This window comes from Kogia breviceps, chromosome 3, assembly GCF_026419965.1.
Source record: "Kogia breviceps isolate mKogBre1 chromosome 3, mKogBre1 haplotype 1, whole genome shotgun sequence".
In the NCBI taxonomy this organism is placed as follows: Eukaryota; Metazoa; Chordata; class Mammalia; order Artiodactyla; family Physeteridae; genus Kogia; species Kogia breviceps.
In genome coordinates this window covers 32006937-32032378 of record NC_081312.1, presented here as the reverse complement: position 1 = coordinate 32032378, position 25442 = coordinate 32006937, and the positions used below count along the sequence as shown (strand labels likewise).

General features: G+C 45.6%; 1 protein-coding gene across 13 annotated transcripts in view; it reads right to left on the bottom strand.

Annotated features, from left to right (window-relative positions):
• SLC8A3 (solute carrier family 8 member A3) overlaps positions 1-25442 on the bottom strand; it is a 199266-nt gene that overhangs the window by 123458 nt on the left and 50366 nt on the right. For 11 of the 13 annotated variants that reach the window (XM_067028279.1, XM_067028278.1, XM_067028284.1 and 8 more), the window contains exon 2: positions 6742-8587. In XM_067028279.1, the coding sequence (XP_066884380.1) occupies positions 6742-8525 (1784 nt within the window). In that variant the 5' untranslated portion in view covers positions 8526-8587. Of the gene's footprint in view, positions 1-6284; positions 6365-6741; positions 8588-25442 lie in introns of all 13 variants that reach the window. The other 2 variants (XM_067028285.1, XM_067028283.1) reach the window with 1 other exon arrangement.

Sequence of the window (25442 nt, the reverse complement as noted above, 5' to 3'; positions counted from 1 at the left end):
TGACCCTTTGCTAGAGAGGGTCAGGTTGGCGCCACACTGACAACTAAACTCAAATATATGCACACACCTAGTGATGACTCAATTGTAGAAAAACAAATTTTTCCATAGTGAATAAATTTTACTTTCAATTTTATCTTCTTCTGTCCTCACCCAGGTAACTTCCTACTTGGGTGCGTGGTAGGCGGCAGGGGTGGGAATGTAATTCCTATGAATGATGATTATCACTCCACCTGAGAATGTTTACCTAGTGCTTTCCTTCATGGCCTTTTAGCAAAATTCTCAACGCATGTGATTCCTGCAAGAGTTTCTGGACGGTGCAGAATTTAAATACGGGGACTTTGCTCTGTTTGCAGGTCAAGGAGTTCTCTCTCTCCAGCTACCAGTTACACACTACTGGCTCTATGCCAGGACTCCTGATTGGGTCCTGGAAGCACAACTTGGTTTTTCTTTTAAAAAGACAGCAAGAAAACAACGTCTTGAATAAACCGAAGACTGCAGCTCTGAATTCTACGCCATTCCTCGTGGAGTTGACAGGGGCACAGCCAAAGGATGGGGAAGGAAGGAGTGCTCACGTATGACCCAAATACACCTGGGAAGTTGAGGAAAGTTGGACAACAAGGAAGAGTCCTCCCCACTCAGCCACCTCACTTTGCCCAAGTATCCCTTTCCATCGTGCTTGTGAGTGAATGAGGAAACTTCGACCTTAAGAGCCAGAAGAGTCGAGACAAAGGAAGCAAGGCCCATACCAGGATCTCCACTGTCATTCCTTTATTATTGCCTGACGCCCCAACTAGTATCATTCCAAGCAGTGCACAGGAGACCCTGCTTTGAGGCTGAGACTGTTTCACCTTCTGAGTGGCTGGTCATGTGATCATCTCCAATGGCAGTGTGCCTTTCTCCTCAAAACCAAACTGACATTCTTCCTGGCAGAATCTCTAACCCTGCACCCTGAACTTTCTCATACCAGACAGCAGACCAAAGTGAGAAGACCCAGGGCAGGCACACTGAATGCTCTGCTGTATACGGTTCCTGACCAGGTCAAGTAGAGGGAGTGTTGCCTGATCCAGTATGGCCAGGAATACTGTACCCTTAGACCCTAAAACAAATTAACCAGGAAGGCTCTGGACTTCCTGGAGATCTTTACAGACATATACGGCTTAAGTATACTTGGGGTGCTTTATGAATCCTGAAGTTGGAATATGTCACCCTTTGACATATTCTTTGGCAATTTCAGTAATTAAGAAGAAACGAAAAAAATTAGCAGGACCTGGGGCCTTTCAGGGCACAACATCCAAAGCTTCTGCTAAAGAGTCCACATAGCCTCTAATCACTCCTTCGGGCCCAAAAGAGACAGAATTGTAGTTGAACGACCCTACCTGAAATGTTCCACTGTACTGTTAAGTCCCCCCATTAAACAGTTGGCTTAGACATGGATTCCCTTCTTCAGGACCACTCTGAACCAAACACACAGCTCTACTGTGAGATCCATGAAGCCGTGGCCCGGGTGACCGACTGTTTACCTAAAGCCACAGAGATAGCTTGTTACTGGAAATCAGGCACTGCAGGGAGAAGAAAGGAGAAAGGGAGGGATGACAGCTAAGGGGGAAATACATCTACCTCCACTGCACGCCCACCCTCACTAAGCGTGCAGCTTGTGACTTTTCTCAAGCACAGAAAGGGCATTCTAGAGGCAAATAATCTTCCTCCGTGCCCAGATAGACTATCCTATCACCCTGCTGAGCCAAAGAAAAAGAGAAAAGTCCACTGTGTTTCAGTCAACTTGGAGAATGTAAAAATTGTGTCCTGGATAACTCCAGATTTGTAGAGGTTTTGATGGGAAGATGCCTTGGGCTGAAACTTTACAGAGAAAGCACCTCTGGAAGAGAATGGCCTGCATCATTCTGAAAAAAAAAACCCCCAAAAACCTGCATTATTTCATGCAACAAGGTCTAGCCTGAAGTTAACCATCACTAAAAGATGTCTCAGCTACGCGTGTCTCCCTCAGCAAGAGATCACTAAGACAAAGCTTTTTAAAAATTTTCTATGGGCTCACTATTTTCCTTCAACACTTTTAAGGTGAACCAAGAGATTAAAAATAGTCCATAATATATTATTATTCTTAGTTAAGACATTAGTCACATAACACTCCTAGATGTGCACTTCCAGAGCATCTGTCACCCAAGAATTTCCATATTCTTTCCAAAGTTGACATTTTGATGGATAAAAATAAAATGGAAAAGTCCAAATCGGGAGGGGGAGACATTAAATCATTAGCATCTGAAAAGTCCTTTCTATCTAAAAGTCTAACTTTCTATCATATCTACCTGTGTGATCCTGGACAAGTCACTTTGCATCTCTGATTCTCAACTTCGTGATTTGTAAAACTGGGAGGGGTCAGATACCTTCCAGTTTTAACGTCCTAATTTGCTTGGAAAATGCATGGTACAGCTAATACTCCATTCTTCTTTGAAGGACTCCTATGCTATGTAATTACAGTAGATCTTGACATCTGTGGCTTTGACTATTCCCAGAGACCCCAAAGGTCAATGAGCCGCAATAATCTTATTTTTGCAGAGGCGCGCTGTGAGCCTGGGATACAGGAGCCAGTCACACGTTCAGTGAGTGAGATTAACGTGCTGGCAAGCACCCGTATCTCGGTGAGGCTTTATTATTATCCGCAGGAGGCTCAGAGGCTATTATTCCCAGGATGTGCTGCAGTGGTAGTCACAAGGGTATGGATTCTTCTGGAGTACGAAGATGTCAGTAGTATCCCTCTCAAATATCACGAGTTTATTGTAACGTGGGTTTAAAGTAATCATGTTTCCACCCACCCCCCTGCCCCACTTCATCTACTTCACTACTATGTCCTTAATGAAGGTGACTTTAAAAACTTTAGTCAGACTTCCCTGGTGGCACAGTGGTTAAGAATCTACCTGCCAATGCAGGGGACATAGGTTCGAGCCCTGGTCCAGAAAGATCCCACATGTCGTTGAGCAACTAAGCCTGTGCGCCACAACTACTGAGCCTGCACTCTAGAGCCCACGAGCCACAACTACTGAAGCCCACGTGCCTAGAGCCCATGCTCTACAACAAGAGAAGCCACCGCAATGAGAAGCCCGCGCACCGCAACGAAGAGTAGCCCCCGCTCGCCGCAACTAGAGAAAGCCCGCACGCAGCAACAGACCCAACGCAGCCAAAAATAAGTAAATAAATAAATTTAAAAAAAACTTTAGTGGTGTCACACACACGATGAGGAGTTTCATTCCCCTTTTATTGAGTTTATCTCAACCATACTTCTCCCATGTGTTTTGATTTGTGTGTATACCTTGTGTCCACTCCACTGGAGAATAAGATCCTTGGGAACCGAAATGCCAGCTTATCTTAATCACTTATTTCTCTCTGGTACCTAGTAATGTACCTAGGATGTAGCAGATATTTAATAACTGTCTGCTGAATGAATGAACACCTTTGATGAGCAGGCACTGTGCTAAAGGTGCATTTTCTTCATATTTGTATGCAGTACTTATCACAATCCTGAAGGATAGATATTATTGTTCCTATCATTCCAACAAAATATCTGGGACTCGGACGGCTGAAGTGACTCATTACAAGTTACACAGCTGGTGAGTGATGGATTCACACCTGTTTGTCAGACGCCAAAGTTCATGTTTTTTCATCCTACCATGGTGCTAAGGACACCTTTGAAGAAGTAAAGCACAAAACCAAATGAGTGAATTCACGGACCTACCATTATTGATAGAGCATAGGCCTGGCTTCACCCTGAATAGATTCAGAGGAGTATGGTGAGGGCAAAAGTGACAATGCTACCAGGATTGGTGGACAAAAAAAGCTCCACAAAGAGAAAAGGTCTTTAGAAAGTAAAATCGTTCCAGGCATCACACAGCTTCTGTCTAAGTCCTCTCGAGGGTTTGAATTTCAGTTTCCAGATTGGTATTGCGATTAGCAGGGTCTCAGGGTAAGAGCTAGATTCTAGATAAGATGAAGTTGAACATTGGAACTGGAAAGCAAGCATTCATGATCCAATCATGAAAGTCATCTGAAAAGCCACTTTCCTTCCTGGGTTTCATGGTTTGGTCAAGAGCTTTAGAGCCTTTCAACTCTAACTTGGCACCAGGAGCATTAAGAGCTTGTTAGAAATGCAGACTCTCAAGCCCTACTCTAGATCTTTGGAATAATAATCTGCATTTTAGCAAGATCCCTGAGTGGCTCATTAGCACATTAAAATTTGAGAAACACTACTCTATGATACCTAGAAGGTATTCTGAGGTCCCTTCTGGCTCCAGTATTTTATGAGTTTAGATTAGTAATCTTCATGGTAACCAATCAGGTAACCTGATTGGATCAATGGTGTCTTCTGAAGAATATTGTTAATTCACTGATATTACTATTAATGGTCTTGTTTACTGAGCACATACCATGTACAAGGAACACTGCACATACTATCTTGAATCATTATAACAGCCCTTCACGAGAGACATTATTATCCCAATTTTTTCAATGAGGAAATAATCTAAGTTAATAAAATTTCTCCAAACTACCTAGTTAAATCAGTAGTAGAGCCAGAATCCTAACCCAGAGTACTATACTTAGAGCCCATGGGGTTTTTTGGCTGTATCATACTGCCTCTAGTTGTAAGATTACAATTTCAAGTTATCAAAGGTAGGGCTCCTTTTGTGAGAAGAGACTAGCAGGTTTTGGACTTATTCTTCTGCAATGAAGAAGGCCAAGAGGGTAGTCTAAAGTCTACTGAAGTCTAAAAAATAATGCAAAGGAATAGATGGGAAACCCTACAATACCCTGGACCGGCATCTCAAACGTGTGGAAGTGCATATACATTTAGAACAAATATCACCCAGAAGCGATAATTCATGAGGCTCCTTTACACCAAGACACTAATCAAGCTGAAAATACACACGGGTCCGAGGAAGGTTTAGTCATATTTAGAGATCCTAGGTGCACAATTGATTATTAATGAGGTGAAGAAATTGGGAGCTCAACTTCTGATCTCTCAAAAGCTACCCTTCAGTTCCCTTGGTCGACAGGTACTGAATAGGAGGAACCCCAAGTCTGTCCAATTACGGCCAATGCTGTGGTCTTGATGTCATTTAATGCCTGACAATAACTTCTTATCTACTGACATTGCCATAAATACGCGTGAAATTTCATGGAGTTTTTCCTGCCAGCGAGGGCCTTCATTTGTATGTATAAGCATTCTCCCGAGAGCACATATAAATGGATAGCATTCTCTAAAAGGCACAGGTTTTTACTTACGTTAACAAGTTATTATCCTTCCCAGCAAAATGACTATACAGAGCTCCAATAAATCAATTTGTCAATGGCCATTTCACTTCAGAAGACATCCCCCTTTCCATCTTTGACTGCTGTGGGTATGAGAGCCTATGTCTATAGTTCAGAAAATCCTACAGCTGGGAGGAAATGCAAAAAGAGAGGAGCCCAGGCTTGAGGCAAGGAAAGTATTGTTATTCCCACTTTACAGATGAGAGTTTTCATTCCCCATTGAAAATGTTTTTAGCAGGTTCTTGGAGCAGTTTGACATCTCCCACTGTCTATATATGCTCCTTTCGTTCTTCACACCTTCCCCTCTACTGCTTATTGCTTGTGGATGTGAGCAGGAGTTCGGAGACCAATGTTCCCCTTTCTCATCCCCTTTCTTCTTGGCCACCTTGGAAAGTCTGCCCTCTCATAAGCTGCAAATCCTGGGGCAAGTCAGTCTGCTATCTTCCTTAAAGATATCCATCCGAGAATAGGACTGAATACCCAGTACAAGATGTTTCAATGGGGAGAGGCCTCAGAGTGACAAAGGCAATAGAAGTGCAAAAGGCCCACAGCGTCTGAAGGACTAAATGAGGCAGTAACCTGAGAAGTATTTTAGGAAAACTCTGGACTATGAAAAGAGACGACCACACAGAAGATGTATTTTTTCCCCCCACAATTCCTAAGAGGCTTCTCCTCCACTGCTTAGCCAGATTTTGGAGCTTAGACCTGTGACGGAAGACAGGTGGCCGCTGCCCTGAAAGCTCTGCTTCTCCAAGATACTTCCAGGACCCAAGCCATTCTGATTCATTTCACCTAAACTGGGCAAGCCTCGCACCATAAAATAGCCTATTGGTGTTTAAAGAGACTGCTAAGTTTCAGTTAATTTTGCAATTGCCAAATTGAAGGAGAGGTGCCTGAAATCTGCTTATACAATACAGTTGCAATATGGTACCAGAGAAAAAAAAAAAAAAGCCAATGCCACTCACTTGCTTGAGGATGTCCTGATTGGGCTACCACCGTCTCAGAATGGAAAGGATTGGCTGCAAAGCTCATGTAAGCCCTTGGCCTGAGAAGAGGAGGAAGGAGAGACCCAAGCAGTCTCCTAGCTCTTGCTAGGAGAATTCACAAGCAACCCCCCAAATCTGATACCAGAACTTCTGTCATCCCACACCTCCACCAGCCATCATTTTGAGTTTCAGTGGACAAAATGTTCTATGTCCTTAGAGCCTGCCACAGAATTCCTTGCCTGAAAACAGTTTAAAGTGAGAAAGCTGAAGGAGATTTTGGAAGCAGAACCTGGCAGGAGGGTCTGCTGATCCTGCATACCTGTGATGGAACCGAAGTTTGACATTAACACAAATACAAGAAAGTTTTAAAACGTGGTGCAGGAGAGAAGGGGGGGGCAAGGGACGGAGGCAGATGGACTGTGGAAAGGTTACTTACATAGTTTCATCGTTCTTGAACTCCATCTCCCCATATGCGTCTTCAAAATCCTCACCACCACCCTTGGCGGCCCCTTCGACTGTCCTAAAGGGTACGATGACTGTGCCCCGGGCACCTGATGTCCGCAGAACCTTGACCTCCATGACACCAATACTTTCACTGACATGAACAGTGTCACATTCAAAAGTGAAGATGCCCGCATGATCATCATCCAAGATGGTGACTGTGGCCACACAAGGGGACACCAGGACAGCCCGAGGCAAGGGAAGACTATTGAGTACTCTGGGAGGCATCCCCTCCTCTGGCTGCTCCTCCTCTAGGCGAACGTTGCTCAACCTCACAAAGAAGTGTTCATCCTCCTCAAAAATGTCATCATCAATGATGCCCACAGAGAACTCCTTGTGGGTCTCTCCTGGCTTCAGAACCACAGTGCCCTCTGTGAACTCATAGTCAGCCCCCGCATTGGCAGAACCATCCTCTGTTTTGTAGTCCACGTACAGGGTCTTGGACATGTCCCCCCCTTTCCTCACCACTGTCAGGAGCACAGCCCCACAGTTCTCCAGGCACTGGTAAGAGCACGGGTCAAAGAAGACCTTGGAGACAAAGTCCTCCGGCTCATCAGTGTGCAACTCGCTCATGCTAGAGGCCTTTTTGGCTTGTTCTGCTGCATGCTTCTTCAGGATATTGCCTGCGCCAGTCATCATACGGGTGGCCTGGATCCGGTAGAAGGCGCGGCTCTTCTGTTGATGGGAGAGAGCATAGTAATTGGCCATCTCTACCAGCTGATCTAAGTCCTTCTCTGGGTGTTTTTGCTTCAGATCCTTGAGAATCCGGATCATCTCCCTGCGGGACTCATCCACTTCCTTCCCTTCCAGGGGCACCAGATGCCCATCTAGGAAGTGGGAATTCATCATTTTCCCATCCATCTCGATGCCCTTGGGGTGGTCACCCTCTGTCTCTATGATGATTCCTCGGTGTTTATCTGTGCGGTACTTTTTGTGCATGTATTTGTAGAAGAGCAGTCGCTTATCTGCCACCCAGGCGAGAAGGACACACACTGGAAAGAAGAAGAGAGTGAGGAGGCCTTCCCAAACCTGGACCACACCAGGAGAGAAGACGGCCAGGATCATATAGAGCCAGATGTAGGCAAAGATGCTCCAAGCAGCGGTGACAAAGAAGACTCGGAGGTGCTTTATCTTGCGAGTCTCTCCATCGGGGATCACGTAGATGCAGATACCAATGATAATGAACATGTTGAAGGCTGCGCTGCCTACAATGGTAGAAGGTCCCAGATCACCAGCAATGAACCCATGACCACACACCTCAATTAAAGAGAGGAGGATCTCAGGAGCAGAGGAACCCAGGGCCATAAGGGTCAGATTGGAGACAGTTTCGTTCCAGACCCTAATCGTGGTTGTGCTGGTCTCTCCATTGGGCTTTTTGATAGTCACCTCTCTCTCTTGAGACGTGATGACTTCGATAGATGCCATGAAGCGATCAGCAATGATGGACACCCCGAGAAACATGTATATCAGGGCCACAAAATAGACAATGACCCTGGCAACCTTGTCTCCAAGGGAAGGGTTCTCCGGGTACCAGATTGGCAGGATGACACCCTCCTTGCAGTCCGATGACCCTGTACAGGACTCATTGTTCTGCCCTGTGCTGGGCACATCCCCTGAGCCGCCAGCCTCTGCCCGAAGACCATTCAGGAAGAGCACAAAGGTAATCAGCCCAAAATGGAGGAAGGCAGAGGTAAGAGGCTGCAACCTTAACCACGCCATACACGAGACTTAGCCGCTGGCTTCCACTGCAGCACCAATGGTCCACCTGACAGTCCAGAGACCTAGAAGAGATCAGAGGGGCAGAAAAAGGCATGAAGAAAAGGAGGACAGCAAATGGCAGGTTCCCACCAATACAAACTGATGCTTCACCTTGAGTGACGTGTTGCACTGACACATTGGGCAGTCTCTCACTTGGAAAAATAGATGTCATTGGGAGGTACAAATAGCTGCTCTGTCCTCAGGACCCTCTGGTAGACTCTGTTGAAAAATGGCTTAAAATAGCTGGGAATATTGGTATTGGAAACTTAAGTGGTACCCTTTTAGTCCTGTCTCCCAACCCCTTTGTTATCTGTGAGAGTTCTCAAGAATCAACTTAAAATTGGCCAAGTATAACATGAACCTTCATCCTCACTTCTACTGTTTCTAGAGTTTTCAGCCTTCCTTACCACACTGTCATCATACTTAAGATACTCAAGAATCTTGCATAACATAGGTTTGCAGGAGTACATATTGAACTTTTTTCCTGGGCTACTCCCCCCAAATAGAACAACTTGCTCTGTGTGCAGTTGAGCCTGGTTGGGAAAAACTCCTTCCCCATATGAAAAATTTAGGGAGGCAAGCTGTAATTCTCAGATCACTTGGGAAAACAAGAGATGTTCTGTAGTGAATATTACCTGCCATATAGCTAAACCGAGGCCCTGTAAGCTGTGCCCAAGACCAGTCCACAGCAGTCCTTAGCCCTCCAGCAAAACATGCTTATGAAAGAGTTTAGGGATCCAGTTACAGGAAGGTGAAGATCAGTCAGCCACTCAAATTCCAAACCCAAACACTGAAAGGGCCAGGTGGTAGAAAGCACTATAAATAACATGCAAGTGGCTCTCAAACAAGTTTTCTTTCATCTGTAGGCAAGATTTTGGGGTGAAACGCAGCCTCCTCTGCTGGTCTCAAAGCACTAAAAGGTGAGCATGAGTTCAGAAGAATGGAAGAAATTCAGCTGAAACTACAGACTTATCTTTCTACTCATTGCCTCATTCAGATGGAATGAGAAAGCAAATACTCAATACCTAAAAAAAAGCCATTTGCCCATTTTTCCACCTCTGCTATAACCATGTAGGGGTATTGTTAGTAATGGAGGAATGCTGCTCTTCCCTACCTGCTCCTCCTTCTTCTCCGCTGTTTCCCATTTCAGAAAATAGCACTTCCATTCACCCGGTTTCTCATGCTCAAAAATCGCTGCCTGTCTGCAAGCCTTTCTTTCTCCAGTCCAGCACTAAACACTACCAACTCTCCCCCAACTCTCTCACCACCATCACAGCCAAAGCCCCCTTACTCCTCACCAGGTGAATCTACTACAGTCACCTCCTCACTGAACTCACTCCAACTCTGTCCATTCTCTATTCCATCTTCTCATATAACCACAGTCATCTTTTTCTAAAAAACCCAAACCTATGCTCTCACTCCCCCATTTGAAGCCCTTCAGTATTTTCCCCTCGCTCTTAATATAGAGACCAGGACCCTTACTATGGCCCGCCAAGCCTCGCACAAGCTACTTTCTTCCTCCTCTTCCCCCTCAGCTCTTGCCACTGTCCCTCTCACTGCATTTCTGCAATAATGGTCATATCAGGTCCTGGAGTACACCAACTTATTTTCCACCTCGGGACCTTTGCCCGTAACATCACCCATGACCAAAATGACTGTTCCTTCTTCGTACCCCCACTGTTAACAATGCTTTAGACCTCAGCTTGAGTGTCACTCTCTCAGAAAAACTTATGTTCACCCTAAAAATGGTCAACTCCCTCTTTAATTTTCCTTCGTGGCACTTATAACATTTTGAAATTACATAGGTATTTGTAGGATTATATGATTAATGACTAACTCATCCATTAAACTATGAATGACATAAAGGCAAAGATTATGTCTATTCTGTTTATCATGGTATCCTAAGTAGTTAGTTAGGTGCTCAGTAAACATATGTTTGGGAACACATATGGCCCTAAGGGAAGCTTCCTCAGTGCTATGGACTGAATTGTGCCCCTCCCAAAATTCCTATGTTGAAGCCCTAATCCACACTGTGGCTTCATTTGGAGATAGGACTTCTAGGAGGTAATTAAGGTGAAATGAAATCATAAGGGTGGGGTCCTAATCCAATAGGACTGGTGGCCTTAAGAAGATGAGAGAGAGGGAGAGGGAGAGGGAGAGGGAGAGGGAGAAGGAGAGGGAGAGGGAGAGGGAGAGGGAGAGGGAGAGGGAGAGGGAGAGGGCTCTCCATTTTGTGAGGACATAGGGAGAAAGTGGTCATCTGCAAGCCAGGAAGAGACCTCTATCCAGAAACCAAATTGGCCAGTGTCTTGATCTTGGAATCCCAGCCTCCTGATAAATTTCTATTGTTTAACCCACTCAGTCCATGGTATTTTGTTATGGTAGCCTGAGAAGACTAATAAACTCAGAAATCAGCCTTCTTTACAATCTGAATTGTAGCCATTTGTTTTAGAAAAAAAAAAAAAAAAGATCTCATAGACAAATCCAGACTAGATTTTAGAGGATACGTAGGACCTCTTTAAATTCCCAAGGCTTGTAGTCAAAGAGAAATTCCCTTTGGGACACAGTACACCCTGGTGCATACTGTAATCCTGAAGGCCCTCCTCCCAAAGGGCTCTGTGGATTAATTTGGTTTCGTTAATCCACAGAGCCAACTGCTGAGGACCACATTCCCCATTAGCCCAGGTAGTGGGGGTCATCCCAGAAGGTGCTTGGAGCTTTGACCTCACTCAGAGGAGAAGAGGCTATGACAATGACCATGGAACAGTAGAGAGGCTGAAGGTGTTCTGCATCCGTATTCAAAGCCCTCATAATCTGTGATGCACACAGTGACCCTATTCATAGGTTTGGCACTCACCTAGCCAGAGAAATGTGGACAGAGACAGATCTTGGCTCCTTGCCCTGACCTCTGAAAACACAACACTTTATGAATTCTGATAAGCCCCAGACATGAGGAGACAAAAGGTGGGCACAGCTGGAGCAGCTCTTTGATCAAGAGCCAACATGGTGACAGGCGGTGGCAGCTGCATGGCTGGCCAAGCCCACAGGGGTGGGCTATCCACAGGTTAGGGAAGAGGGCTGGCCTGCTGCAGTCAAGGGACATGTAACATTGAGATAGTAGAGTTATCCTGATTAAAGGGGGACGAGGACTCCTACTGATCTTACCTACCTGGAGAATTAAGCAGGATCATGGTCTTTATTTCCCTTGGTCCTACAGACACCTGGGGCAATAGGTTTTTACGGGGACTATGCTATCATGTGGTCAGAATCAAGCTGTTCCCTGAGAAAACAAATGAACTGAAGGAAAGGATAAAGAAAACAAGGCAAGAAGGTGGCTAAGAATTGCCTGCATCAAGTTTTTGGAACTGAAGGTGGAAAATGAGCCGTGGATGCCCAGTTGTTCTTTCCGGCCCTGCCAGGAGATGGTTCCTGCCTGAGAAGTTAGAGGGAGAGGGGACGTCTCTGATGAACAAGCCAACAGTCATCTTTTTGTGCCGTTGCCCCAGCCCCAGACACCAACTGAGACAGATCCCAGCCTCCTGGGGGGTCCACTGCAGTCCTTCAGAGACCCAAGTGATATTTGGTGGCTCCAGAAGGCTTTTAATCAGCCCTAAGTCAGGGAGGTGACTCAGCTTGAGACCACCCAGAACCACCCCAAATAAGGAAAATATTAATGATTGTAACTAACACTTAAAAGTGCTTATTGTGTGCATGAAGTATAATCCCATTTCATCTTCATAACAACCCTATGAGATTAGTACTATTTTTATCCCTCTTTTACATTTTGGGAAACTGAATCTTAGTTAAGTCATTTGAGTCATTTACTCAAAGCATAAAGCAAAGGAGTAGCAGAGCCAGAGCTGACACACAGATGACATAAAATTTATGGTCTTAACCAGTCCACTTTACTAGGATGTCCCAATTTGTTGCAGAATGTCCACGAGCCCCCATCAGCTTCCAGCCTTCTGTGGACTTAGAAGCAATATGACTGCCCCACGTACCCTCACAGGAGAGACCAACCATTTGGTAGAGTTGCCCGGTCCTCAGGTTTCCTGGGGGTGTCCCGGTTGCCCGAGGCCATCTCCCACCCGAATATTCTCCTTCCCATCGGTTCAGTTTGACAAACATTAACAAACGCCTATGATTCTCCAGGCCTGGTACTAGATGCCAGTGGGCAAAATAAAAAATTATACAGGGTTTGCCCTCGAAGGTACCATCTAGTAGGGGTGGAGAGCTGCACACATAGGCAGTTCTACTATCGTCAGTGAAGGTATGGGCAGAATGTTGCCATACGCGAGGAAGGCACTGGGCCAGCTTGGGGTTTCAGGGAGGCGTTCTGAAGGAAGTGATCCCTGGAATGAGGCTTCAAGCATGAGTGAGCTTTAGTTTAAAAAAAAAAAGAAGAAGAAGAAGAAGAAGAAAGAAAGAAACAGAAAGAAAGTGGGAAGGGCACTTGAGTCAAAGAGAACAGCCCAAGCAAAGACACAAAGCCATGGAGAAGCCTGCTGTGTGCACAGGATTACAAGGAATTCAGTGCAAGGCAGCAGGGGCAGAAGATGAGGCTGGTTACGGAGGGAGGACCCAATTCATGGCAAGTTTTATATGCCAGGCTGAGACGATGGGATTTTTTTTATCCTAAGGGCAGTGAAAAGCCAACGATAGGATTCTGAACAGGAGAATGACATGGTCTGATTTGTATTTCAGAAAAACCAATTTGGCTAAAGGGTTTTCGGATGGCTGTAGGAGGAACAAAACCAAAGCAGGAAGATCAGTTTGAAATCTATTGGAAACAGAACAGACACAGATAAAGAGGGTGGGTCTAGGGTATATTTTGCATATGATGACCCTCTGTCCCCTCAGCTCAGCCCATGGCCTGTCATCTTTTTCCTGGATTATTTTCCTAATGCCCCCAGGGGCCGTCTGCAAGGTGTCTGTGTCCTCAGCAGTGGCTCCTGACATCTTTTGATATCACTGGCATATTTAATGAAAGTCACTGTTCCTGTTCCTCTGCTCTTCCAGATCATTAATAAAACAGTGCCACCAGGCCAGACTGAGCAAATTCTCCCTCCTGCTACGCCCTCCACTTTCTCCAATGGGGAACACTGCTCCGGGCTTGTCACCAGCCTGGGTAGACTCATCCTTCTCTGCTTCTAAACCTGGTCCCCTGCAAAGGCTTCACAGCCAATTTACATTAAAGTTTTAAGTGCAGCCTGGCTGCAGTGGATCTGAAGTGTCACCTGAGTCCAGGAACACCGCGTCTTCTGTACTTCCTCTGCCTACAGGGGATAAGAGTCTGCAGAGTCCTCTCCGTGGCAGTGCTCTCCCAGAAACACAGGAACAAAATTCCCAGCACTCCCAAAGAGTAGGAAAGATGTGACCTCGGTTGCTTAGGTAGTTTGTCTGCCACAGTTGGAACTTGGATCCAAGGAGGAAAATACAATGATGCTGCTTTTCATGCATTAGGATCTCTTTGAATCTTCAGAGTGAAAAAGTTAATATTATCGTCACGCCTATTTTACAGATAAGCAAATTTGAGTTCATAAAGGTCAAATCACAGTAAGGTGAAAAATAAGCTCTTGAATTCTGGCAGCCTGACTCCAGAGCACATGGTATTAACCACTGTGCCGGATAGATACCCTACGTTTGGGTACCCCTTTGAAAAGCAAGGGTCTGGGGAGGGGATGGTGAGTCTTTCTGGATATGGAGCCCTTGCTACGAGCTTGGAGGTTCTACATACTCCAAGGCAGCCCGGAGCAGTGGTAGAGCCCCAAATTTGAAAGCAGGAGGCAAGAACTTTCTTCCCAGCTCTGCCTCAACAAGCTATGAGACTTTGAAGAGTCAGTGAACCTTTTATGGCATCAGCTTCCTCATCCAGAAAATCTGTGTTGGGTTGGATAATCTCCATAGTTCCTCTGAGTCAAAAATGCTTTGATGGCAGGCAGGGCCGTCTCTCACGAAAGGCAAAGAAGCGAAGGCACACATTGAAGTTAGGTTGGCCCAAGGAGACCTCAGGGGATAAGAGATTAAGTTAAGGGAGGGTGGTAGGAAAAGGGGGCCCCAAAAAGGCAAGGAGAGCCTACATTCTGGATTTACCAAAAGCACCTTGGCTCAAATCCCTTTTTTTTTTTTTTTTTTTTTTTTTTTGCGGTACGCGGGCCTCTCACTGTCGTGGCCTCTCCCGTTGTGGAGCACAGGCCCCGGACACACAGGCTCAGCGGCCATGGCTCACGGGCCCAGCCGCTCCGCGGCATGTGGGATCTTCCCGGACAGGGGCACGAACCTGTGTCCCCTGCATCGGCAGGCGGACTCTCAACCATGTGCCACCAGGGAAGCCCAAACCCATTTTTTTAAACAACTGCTCTTTGAATGCCCAATTTGGACCAAGCACTGTCCTAGAGCTTGGGTGTACTGCCACGAGCAAGCTACAATACATCCCCAACTTTATAGCATTTACCTTCTGATGAGGAATAGAGACAAACAAGGAGTTATGGGCATAAGTGTCTGCGATGATGTCATGGGAAGTACTGTCTTTTTCTTGTTCTGCTCTAAGCTCTCAAGTTGGTCGCTGCAGAGCTGGCCCTAACCTTGCGGACAGTGGCTGCAATGCAGCACGGCTTTATAATATCAAGAACGTTGCAGTAGCACATGATATGGTTGGTATTTTACTGTTCTTGCTTCTCTGATCTCATGCAATTGTCATATCTTGCCTTCCTTGAAGCCCCCAGACCCTTAATGACGTCCAAGCCATATGATAACTTCGTAAAACCCTGCTGGCTCTCTCCCAGGCACTACCACACAAGAAGAGGAAGCACCAGCAGGCCTCCTTCTCCTCATGCTGTGTATAAACCAAAGACTCTAAAAATAACGACAACAACAACAATCATCATGTCTACTCATTGAGTACTTACTCTATGGCTGGCACTGCATTAGGTACTTCTATAGCTGCTGCTTAATACCTAAGTATCCCACAATGATTCAGGTAGTATTATCTGTTTCAGAAATGAGGAGACTTGGGCCCAAAGATTAATAATTCACCGAAGGTCCACTAGCTGAGCAAGTGGCACAGCTGAGCTATGAAACTTGGTATGTCAAATGCCCAAATCTAAAAGGGATGGTGGAATAACAGGGTAGGAATCTGGAGCCCTTAGGTCAAGAACCTACAGCCCTAGGAAACTCTACCTCCTCTGGGAAGCCTTCCCTGATAATGCCCTCTTCCTCTACCTTCCAAATGAGTCATTTTCTCCCCTGCCTTCCTCTAGCACTTTGATGACCACTGAAGCACTTGTCACACATTGTCACGTTAATCTGGGCTTATCTGTCTACATGTCCATCTCCTACACTCTTAGAGAAATTCCCTGAAGGATTCTCTAAGGGACTTTTTTTTTTTAAGCAAGTGATCACACTTAGCTGATAGGGCTAAGAGGTTGGACCTGATCTCTAATATCCTCTCTGCCTCTAAAATTCTATGATTCCAAGGCTTGTTGATTCTATTCGAAGGTTTACCAGACTCTGTGGAAGCCAGAGGACTTTGCCCTCCATAAGTCCTTGACAGATCTGGAGAGTCACAAACCATGAGAGGGGGCCAGAGAGAAAGGGCTTTGCCCACCTAATTAAAGTTCTGCTTCTCCTGCTGCTGGATCTACATCTGCATGTAAGTCATTCCCCACGTCGGAGGCAGTAATGGAACTAGGATAACGTGCTAGACAGGGCTGTGCTTTAGAGTAACTGTGGAGCTCTCACAAATACAGGTATCTAGATCTTACTCCAGACCTAAGTTTTGGACTCTCTGCGAGTGGAGACTAGAGATTTAGGCTTTTTAAAAGTTCCTTAGTTGATTTTGAGGTGCAGCCAAGGGAGAGGAGAAAAGGAACATAGCGTGACTAAGACATTTGCATCTCAGGGATTCCAACCGTTAGGGACTTTCTTTGGACCCAAAAAAAGGACTCTTAGTGTATCATGAGTTGACTCATAAATGGGTACCACAAAGCCTTTCTATACACTGGACAAACATCCCACCCTCCTGGACTCTCACTTCCGTTCATACCTTGCCGAGGAGAGTCAGCATCAACTCCCTATTCATATAAGTAGGTTTTCCCTTTGTCTCCCCCTAAACTTGCTATCTGCTTAATTTACACTTTTACTAAAGAAGTAGAAAAGACCCAGAGTTCCCTTACCTACATAGGAAAATGATGCTATTCATCCATTTTCAGCAAACATGTTTCTAAGTATTTTCCCTTTTTCCTCACACTATCTTTGTTTGTTTGGTGATTTGTTTATTCATTTATACATGCACGCACTTGTATGAAATCCAGTCCCCGTGGCACAGGTCAACTTTCACAGAGCTATGATGAGGGGGTTACTCTGCTTCGTATCCAACTTTTTTTTTGGGGGGGGGGGGCACATTCAAAAAAATTAGAATAAACGTTCCTAGAGGGTAGAAATTTTTATCTGTTTGGTATTTCTGTATCCCCAGTGTCTATATCAGTGCCTGGCATAGAGTGGGTGTTCAGTATATACTTAGTGAATGAATAGATCCATGAATAAATATGCAAAAATAGAAGGCATAATAGCCAGTGATTTTTCCCACTCTTGGCAGTGTTCAAACGGAGCATCCCATCTGTCAGGGATGCTGTGAGCAAGGTTTTTCCAATTCGAGTTATATGAACAAAATGTAATCCCCCCTGAAGAGCACACACTTCACTGGAGAACAGTGACAGAAAACCAAATTACAACAAAACGAGTCCTAGATTTGGAAGCACGTGGAATGTGCCAAGAGAGTACAGAGGAAGGAAGGTCAAGTGCTGCCTGGGATCATCAGGGCCGGCTTCATGGACCAGGCAACTTTAGATCTAGGATTTGAAGAATGAATAGGAGTTAAATGGGTCGAAGCCAGTGCACCTCAAACAAAGGTAAGAGAAAGCCATGCTAAAGAGCACGTCAGCCTCAACAAGCAGTGTCTGTTGAAAGAACAGTGAACAGGGTGTCTGAAGGACAGGGCACTTGAGAGAAGCTGCAGAAATAAGTGAGGAGTAGTTTGTAAAAGGCCCTGTACGCCCAGCCAAGGTGTTGGGGCATTATCTTAGAGGTAATAAGGAACCACTGAAAGTTTTTTAATCACGGGAGGGACAAGATCATTGTTTTTCCTTTGTATGGAGCCCTAGACTGACAACAATATGGAAACGGGATAAGTGAACGAAAGTGGGGCAAGAGTCGGGCCAGAAGACCGGTTCAGAGACTCCTGAGGTACGTGAGTGAGACATGATCAGAACCTGAGCACAGGCAAGGAGAGCGGGCCCGCTGAGGAGAGGCGGGGGTTTAGAATTTTTTCAGAAGTAGAATCCATACATGTTGAGGACTCATTGAAAATAGAAGATCGTGGCAAAAAGGGGATGAAAAGCCACAGGCAGGACCAAACCACATCAGGCACCTTCGTCCTTCCACTGGTCCTGCAAGGGTTCTCCTGAGTCAGGGATCCTCCAGGCCCAAAGAAAGGGGAGCTGAAAAATTCAACACAAATCCATCGAACTTAGATACCTGTTTAGCTTTCGGGATGTCCTGTGACTGTAAGACAAATGAGGCCAGGAGAGTTCTGGGCTCTCCAGGAAGCCAGCAAGAAGGCCCCAGAGCTCCACCAAGGCACCAGAATGCTCCTCAGGCTAGCCAAGGTAATAACCATGTGCTGGCTCAACAGTCCTGACTGTGAGAAGTTCAGGAGACGCGGTGATGAGACAGGTCTGGTCCCTGCCGTGGAGAAGTGCACAGAAAAATACGCAAGATCGGTTTCCAGATGTGAGCACAGGGTTTTAGGAATTACCAGCACTGACTGAGAATGTCCATCCCGCCACCCCACAACACCCTGGAAGGGGTGGAGTCAGATTTCTCCCATCTCTTTCAAAGGAGAATGCAGTTTTACACAGAAGAAAATGAACTCATAAAATGCACTGCCCCTCCAAAATACTGCCAGCCAGAAAAGTAAAAAGATTTTTTTTTTTTTTTTTTTTGCGGTACGCGGGACTCTCACTGCCGCGGCCTCCTCCCGATGCGGAGCACAGGCTCCAGACGCGCAGGCCCAGTGGCCGTGGCTCACGGGCCCAGCCGCTCCGCGACACGCGGGATCCTCCCGGACCGGGGCACGAACCCGTGTCCCCTGCATCGGCAGGCGGACTCTCAACCACTGCGCCACCAGGGAAGCCCAGTATTTTTAAAAGATCCAAAATATTGAGATGAACTCAAATCCTAGCATGGGTTACAAGAAAGCCTGATCCTACTCATTGATTCACGAAAAAATTTATCAAGCATTTACTATGTGCCCATCACAGTTGTAGGTTCTTTGAAGAGCATTTCTGCCTCGATGTGTTCTCAGGTTTATTGGGTGCCAAATGCGTGTCACACTCTTTTCTAGCTACTGGAGGTTCAATATTACCTCACCTGGACTACTGCAAAGCTGCCAGTCTCGCCATATCTCTTACAGTCTACGCTCCAGAAAAACAGCCACCGTGTCTTTTTAAAATGCAAATCAGATACAGTAAGTCCCCGACATACGAATGAGTTCCGTTCCGAGAGTGCATTCGTAAGTGCAATTTGTTCGTAAGTCCAACAAAGTTAGCCTAGGTACCCAACTGACACAGTCGGCTATATAGCACTGTACTGTAAGAAGTTTATAATACTTTTCACACAAATAATGCATAAAAAACAAACAACGCAAAAAATAAAGACAACATTTTTGATCTTACGGTGCAGTACCTTGAAAAGTACAGTAGTACAGCACAACAGCTGGCACACAGGGGCTGCCATCGAGTGAACAGGCAAGAAGAGTTACTGACAGGAGGAGGGAGAGGAGGCGGGAGATGGTAGAACTGAAGGATCGTCAGCAACAGGAGACAAGCTGCAATTTCACTCACGCGTGACACTGATAGAACGCATGTTCGAATCTTTGAAAGTTCGCAACTTGAAGGTTCATATGTAGGGGACTTACTGCAGATCATGCCATTCTTTGCAACCTTCTCTTTCTGCAGAACTCCCCACCCACTACTGACTTCTAACTTCCCACCCTCACCTCCCACCACTTCTTTTTGCTGCCGCTATACTCCACTCCAGCTATGGTGGAGTTCCCTGAAGTTTCTAGAACACATCAAGCATGCACCTGCCCTAGGACCTTCGCATTTACTGTTACCTCTGCTGGCAACACCTCTACCCTAAAGACCTCTATAGATCACTTTTTGGTCTCATTCAGGTCTCAGGTGCCGCCTTCTCAGAGGCTTCCTGCCCTCATCTTAACTAAATATTATCCTATCCTTCCCCCTCAGCACTCTGTCACACCACTTTTCCTTTTCTCTCTTTTCGTTTTTTTTTTTTTTTTTTTGGGGGGGGGGAGGCGCACCGAGCGGCATGCAGGATCTTGGCTTCCCGACCAGGATCGAACCTGTGCCCCCTGAAGTGGAAGCGTGGAATCTTAACCACTGGACCGCCAAGGAAATCCCACTCTTCCTTTTCTTTAGAGCACACACAGTGACTGAAATCATCATTGTTTTTCCTGTTTGTTCACTGGTTTATCTTAGAACATAAACTCCATGGGAGCAGAAAACTTGGCCTTTTGGTTCACCACAGTATTCTCAGGGCCTTGACTGGACCCTGGCAGAGTGAGTGTCAGTATTTCTTGAGAAGATCAATGCTCACTCTGCAGGAATAAGTGTTTTTGGAAAGATGCACCCGTGAGGGGAGATGTCCAGCTTCCTGGGAAGCCTTGGGGTAGAAGGGTAAATGGTTAAAGCCAATGACCTCAGAGGACAGCCAGTTTTGTTCATTTGAAAGCACCAACAGGACCACAGTAGTATCTGGAGGGTGGTTGTGAGGATGTTTCTAAGCACATTTCATTCTCTCCACCTTAGCCCTCTCATGGACACCTTACTTTTCCTCCAGAGTGTGTGGCCTCATGATAACCAACATTCATAGTACACTATTCACTCAACAAATCTCCAGTGATAGTCTGTACCAACAATTGACAAAGGCCTTCTCACTCACATGACCTCATTTAATCCTCGTGAGGTTGTTCATACAGATGAAGAAACAGAGGCTCAGTTCACTGCTTAGAGTTTCCAAGCCAAGAAAGAATGAAGCCAGAACCAAACCTTGGTCCTCCGGCTGCCAGGGGTCTCCTTCCGCCAAGCCTGAAAAAGTATCATGTCAGGCAAGACCAAGAGACAACATCCCCTGTCATTGAAAGGAAATCAGGGCTGGGCCAGGGGCCCAGGACAGCCTGAGGGGGCATTGTTCCTGCCCCTCCCTGTTCCCCAGAGAAAACCACTGGGGCTCTACCTTTTGGAATTATCCACAGAGAGAGGGCTGACATTCCTCTGCCCTGTTGCCTACCCATCAAGGGGAAGCTGGTGATTAGCTGCTTTTATGTACCTTTTCCTCAGCACATTCTCCAGGAGGCTGATTTATTTTAATGCCATTTAATTTCTCTTAATTTTTAAATGTTAAAATATGGGATTAGGTCATCTCATTGCCCAAATGAAGAGCAAATGGACTTGGGCAAGCACTCAAAGTACGCTCTCTGACACATGGCTGGGGGATTTTCTTATACACTCAACTCCAGGGGTGTTCTGGGGCCTCCTTTCACAAGAGGGTGCTAGGAGCAGACTCCTAGGACTCCCAGCAGATCCAGATGCTGTCTTGATAGCTGTGCTCTCTCCCCACCCCTCTAAGGATTCTCTCCGAAGTTGACTCCCCCATTAGTTCCTTCTGAGAGGCTGGAAGGCACAGACTCAAGATGACTCTTCCCGAATCCTAGGGGAGAGAGTACAGTGGTATGGTAGGCAGTGAGCAGAGCCTCTGGAAAGCCTCTGGACAAAGTGATTCCACGTAGACTCTCAACAGAGTCTACACGGATTCCAATACATCCTTCCTGGATGGAAAAGGAAAAGCAGAAGCACAGGAATTGAGACAGAATTGTCTGGAGCATTTGGGGACCGAGCATTACTAGTCATTCTGAGAATGCCCCAGTGTTGCAGTGGGAAGGGACTCCACACAGGAGTGCCAACCTCGGGCCATTTTTTAAGCGTAACGAATGTGAGGCCCAGAGAGCAGAAGTGGGTCTTGCCTGTGGTTGTCAGAAGCGATCATAACTAGAATATAATGCTCTTGCTACCCGTTCAACGCATCTTCTGTGATACCACAGATTCCTTTCTTGACCTTGTTTCACATGCCTCAAAAGTGAGGCAGGTTATTCATTTCTTCACTTCTTCATTTTTCATTGAACACCCACTGTGTTTCAGGCATCGTGCGACAAGGAATGGGAGAGAGAAAAAGGACTTGGTCCAGGAAGGAAAGTAAGTCACAAGACAAAAGAAAAAAATTTTTTTAATAATTAAAAATATCTGCATTTCAATAAATATAAGGGTCTCATGAAAAACAGATGCTGTAGGGAGGGTGGGAGAGAGGGTGATGCAAGAGGGAAGAGATATGGGAACATATGTATATGTATAACTGATTCAGTTTGTTGTAAAGGAAAAACTAACACACTATTGTAAAACAATTATACTCCAATAAAGATGTTAAAAAAAAAAAACAGATGCTGTGTTATAAATATTCAGAATAAGAGAATGCTTCTCCACAAAGCCTTCCCATCAGAAAGAGATATTTGAACTGAACACTGAAGAACGGGTAGGATTCTTAGTGAAAGGCAAACCATGAACAAGGGCACAGAAGAAGAAACGAGAAGTGTACTTATGTGCCTACGTGGGAATTGTAAAAAGTGAGACTATAAGCGGTGTGGTGAACCAGGCCACGGAGGCCCTTGAATACCAGGAGATGGACTGCTGCAAAAAATGGGAGGCCCTTCAGGATTTGTTTGTGTGGGAAAATGACAAGCCTAGAATGGTGTTTTAGGAGGGGAATCTCGTAACGGTCGCTAAAATGACTTGAAGGACCAGGAGAATGAAGTTGGGAAGATGTTAGAAAGTTATTGTTTATAGTATCATAATAATAGTTACTTCATACAGGTATGGTAAGGATTGAATGGGAAAAATCAATGTTAGTCACCTTGCAACAGATTCTGTTGCAAACATACAAATGTTGGCTGCTATAATAATAATTATCATTATTATTATGTAAGAGGTTATCAATTCTGTACTGAAGTAGTGGTAGTAAGGATGGAGAAGAGAGGAATGGACTTAACTGACATTAGCAATACGACAGTCCCCCTTCATCTTTGTGGGATAAATTCCAAGACCCCCAGTGGATGCCTGAAACTGCAGATAGTACTTAACTCTACATATAGTACATTTTATTCCTGTACATACATGCTTATAGTTGAATTTACAAATTAGGCCCAGTAAGAGATTAACAATAACTAATAATAAAATAGAATAATTATAACAATACACTTTAATAAAAGTTATGTGAATGTAGTCTTTTTCTCTCTCACTCAGAATATCCTATAGTACAAATGTAATGCTTTTTCCATCTTAACAAAGCACTTTATCACTCACTGTGGCTGTAACTTCTGTAGTGTGACAGAGGTGCGACAGCACAACTGGCATGAATTTCTTTTTCCTTCCCAATTTCATGGTTCTTACCATAGATCTTAGCAACCTCAGCATAGGATATTTTTCTTTCCTCATTAAGTGGTGAACTTGTGCTTTTTCACTTAAAGGAAGCACTTTGCGGCTTCTCTTTGGCACATCCGAATTGCCAGCATCCCCATTCTTGTGCTTTGGGGCCATGATTAAGTAAAATAAGGGTCCCTTGAACACAAGCACTGCGATTCTGCGACAGTCGATGTGATAACTGAGCCGGCTACAAGGTGACTAACGGGCGGGGACACGCTGCACAAAGTGATGGTTCACATCCGGGGCAGGATGGCCCAGGATGGCAGCAGATTTCATCACTCAAAACAGTGCACAATTTAAGACTTATGAATTGTTTATTTCTGGAATTTTCCACTCAATATTTTCGGACCAAAGTTGACCACGGGTAACTGAAACCGCGAAGAGTGAAAGTGTGGTTAAGGGAGGACTACTGTACTCGGATAACAAGGGGGCGGAGTCATAGGTAAACCTAGGGACTTCCAGCCAGGGTGACCGGAAGTTGTCTGATGCCATCAATAGAAAGCGGGAAGTCAGGAAGAACAACTCCTAAGGACAAAGATGTCAGTTTGGTAAAGATTCAGTTTGAGGGGCTGACAGGACATCCTGCGGGAGATATTGTGCAAGTGGCTGGAAACAAGCTGCTGGGCTTGGAGAGCTAGAGTCCTTGACTGAGAACTCTCCACGCAGGAGTAACAGCGCAAACCACTAAGGAAGATGCTGAGGGGTAAGGTAGAAGGGAAAAACTGGGAGGGAGGAGAGGATCTTGGAGAGGAGGTGGAAGAGGGACCACCTAGAGAGTAAGTGGAGAGTTCAGTGTTGATAGAAGCCAAGAGGGGAATGTTTCAAGGAGCTAATGATCATTCTTATCTGATGGGGGCTGGGGGGAATCAGGAATAAGTTATTATATTGGGGAGAATGAGAAGTGCCTGGTGGGTGATAGTTGGGCAGGAGGTAGAAAAAAGTGAGAAAGCAAGGGGTTAAGTGAATGAATGAATGAGTGATGGGGAAATAGAGACAGATGACTACTCTAAAATTTCAAGAGTCTGTTGAAAGCGAGGTGGGAAGAGAAAATGACAGGAGAGGAATTGAACAAAGTGATATTCTTGTCAGGATGGGGTTTGTTGAGCATGCTTACAGTTAGAAGGAGGAGATTCAATGCTGAAAAAGAAAGAGCTCAGGGCAAGTTTGTGAAGGTAGGGCAGGAGGGGCACTGTGCCGGAAGGGAAGGGAGAGCTTTTTTTTTTTACTGTGAGACCAGTGACAAGTAAGGATGAGGGACAAAGTTGGGAGATCAGGGTGCAACGGAAGAGTGTTGACCAAGCTCATATTGTTTGGCTTCATTCTCTAGGATGAACAAAGCAGTGCATGACTGGGAGGTCCTCTCCTCAAGTGATTTGGAAATTGCCACATGCAAGCCAGGGCAGGAAAACAGTTTCCAGTCCCACTTCTGGATCCAGTCCCTACATGACCCAGCGTTCCTGTACACAACCAGGAAAGCACTATTTGTCATTCAGCTATCAAGGCAGTAAATGCTACCTGGCCCATTCCAAGAGCTGTTTTCTTAATAGACACAACTCTGTACACCACATCTGAATACACTTGATTCGGGAATTAGCCTTTATTCCCTCTCCATATTATAAAACATATACATACACATGCGATTCTTCCTATCTAGATGCCTTGTTCGATAGTCTCTATGGACTTCAATATGGATCTAAATCCATTACCCACCTGCTTGAGACCTTTCCCAGCCCCCAGAGACCTCAGATCTTTGGGGGTCTGCCTTGCTGGGCAGCTCAGTTGACCAGGAAGTGTGTCTTACACCTTACTTACACCTACTGGAGCCATTTTTCCTTTCCCCTGAGGCTCCCTGCCCAGTGTTGGGTTTAGAGTACCATCCAAAACACAAACAGACAACCAAACATAAACCAATCTCATTAAAGAAAATAGGGGGCTTCCCTGGTGGCGCAGTGGTTGAGGGTCCGCCTGCCGATGCAGGAGACGCGGGTTCGTGCCCCGGTCCGGGAGGATCCCACATGCCGCGGAGCGGCTGGGCCCGTGAGCCGTGGCCACTGAGCCTGCGCGTCCGGAGCCTGTGCTCCGCAATGGGAGAGGCCACAACAGTGAGAGAGGCCCGCGTACCACAAAAAAAAAAAAAAAAAAGAAAAAAAAAAAGAAAATAGGGAAACTTCTTCCTAGAAGGACAGCTCTGGTTTGTATGCTAAAACAGAAAGAGGGGGGCTTCCCTGGTGGCACAGTGGTTGAGAATCTGCCTGTCAATGCAGCG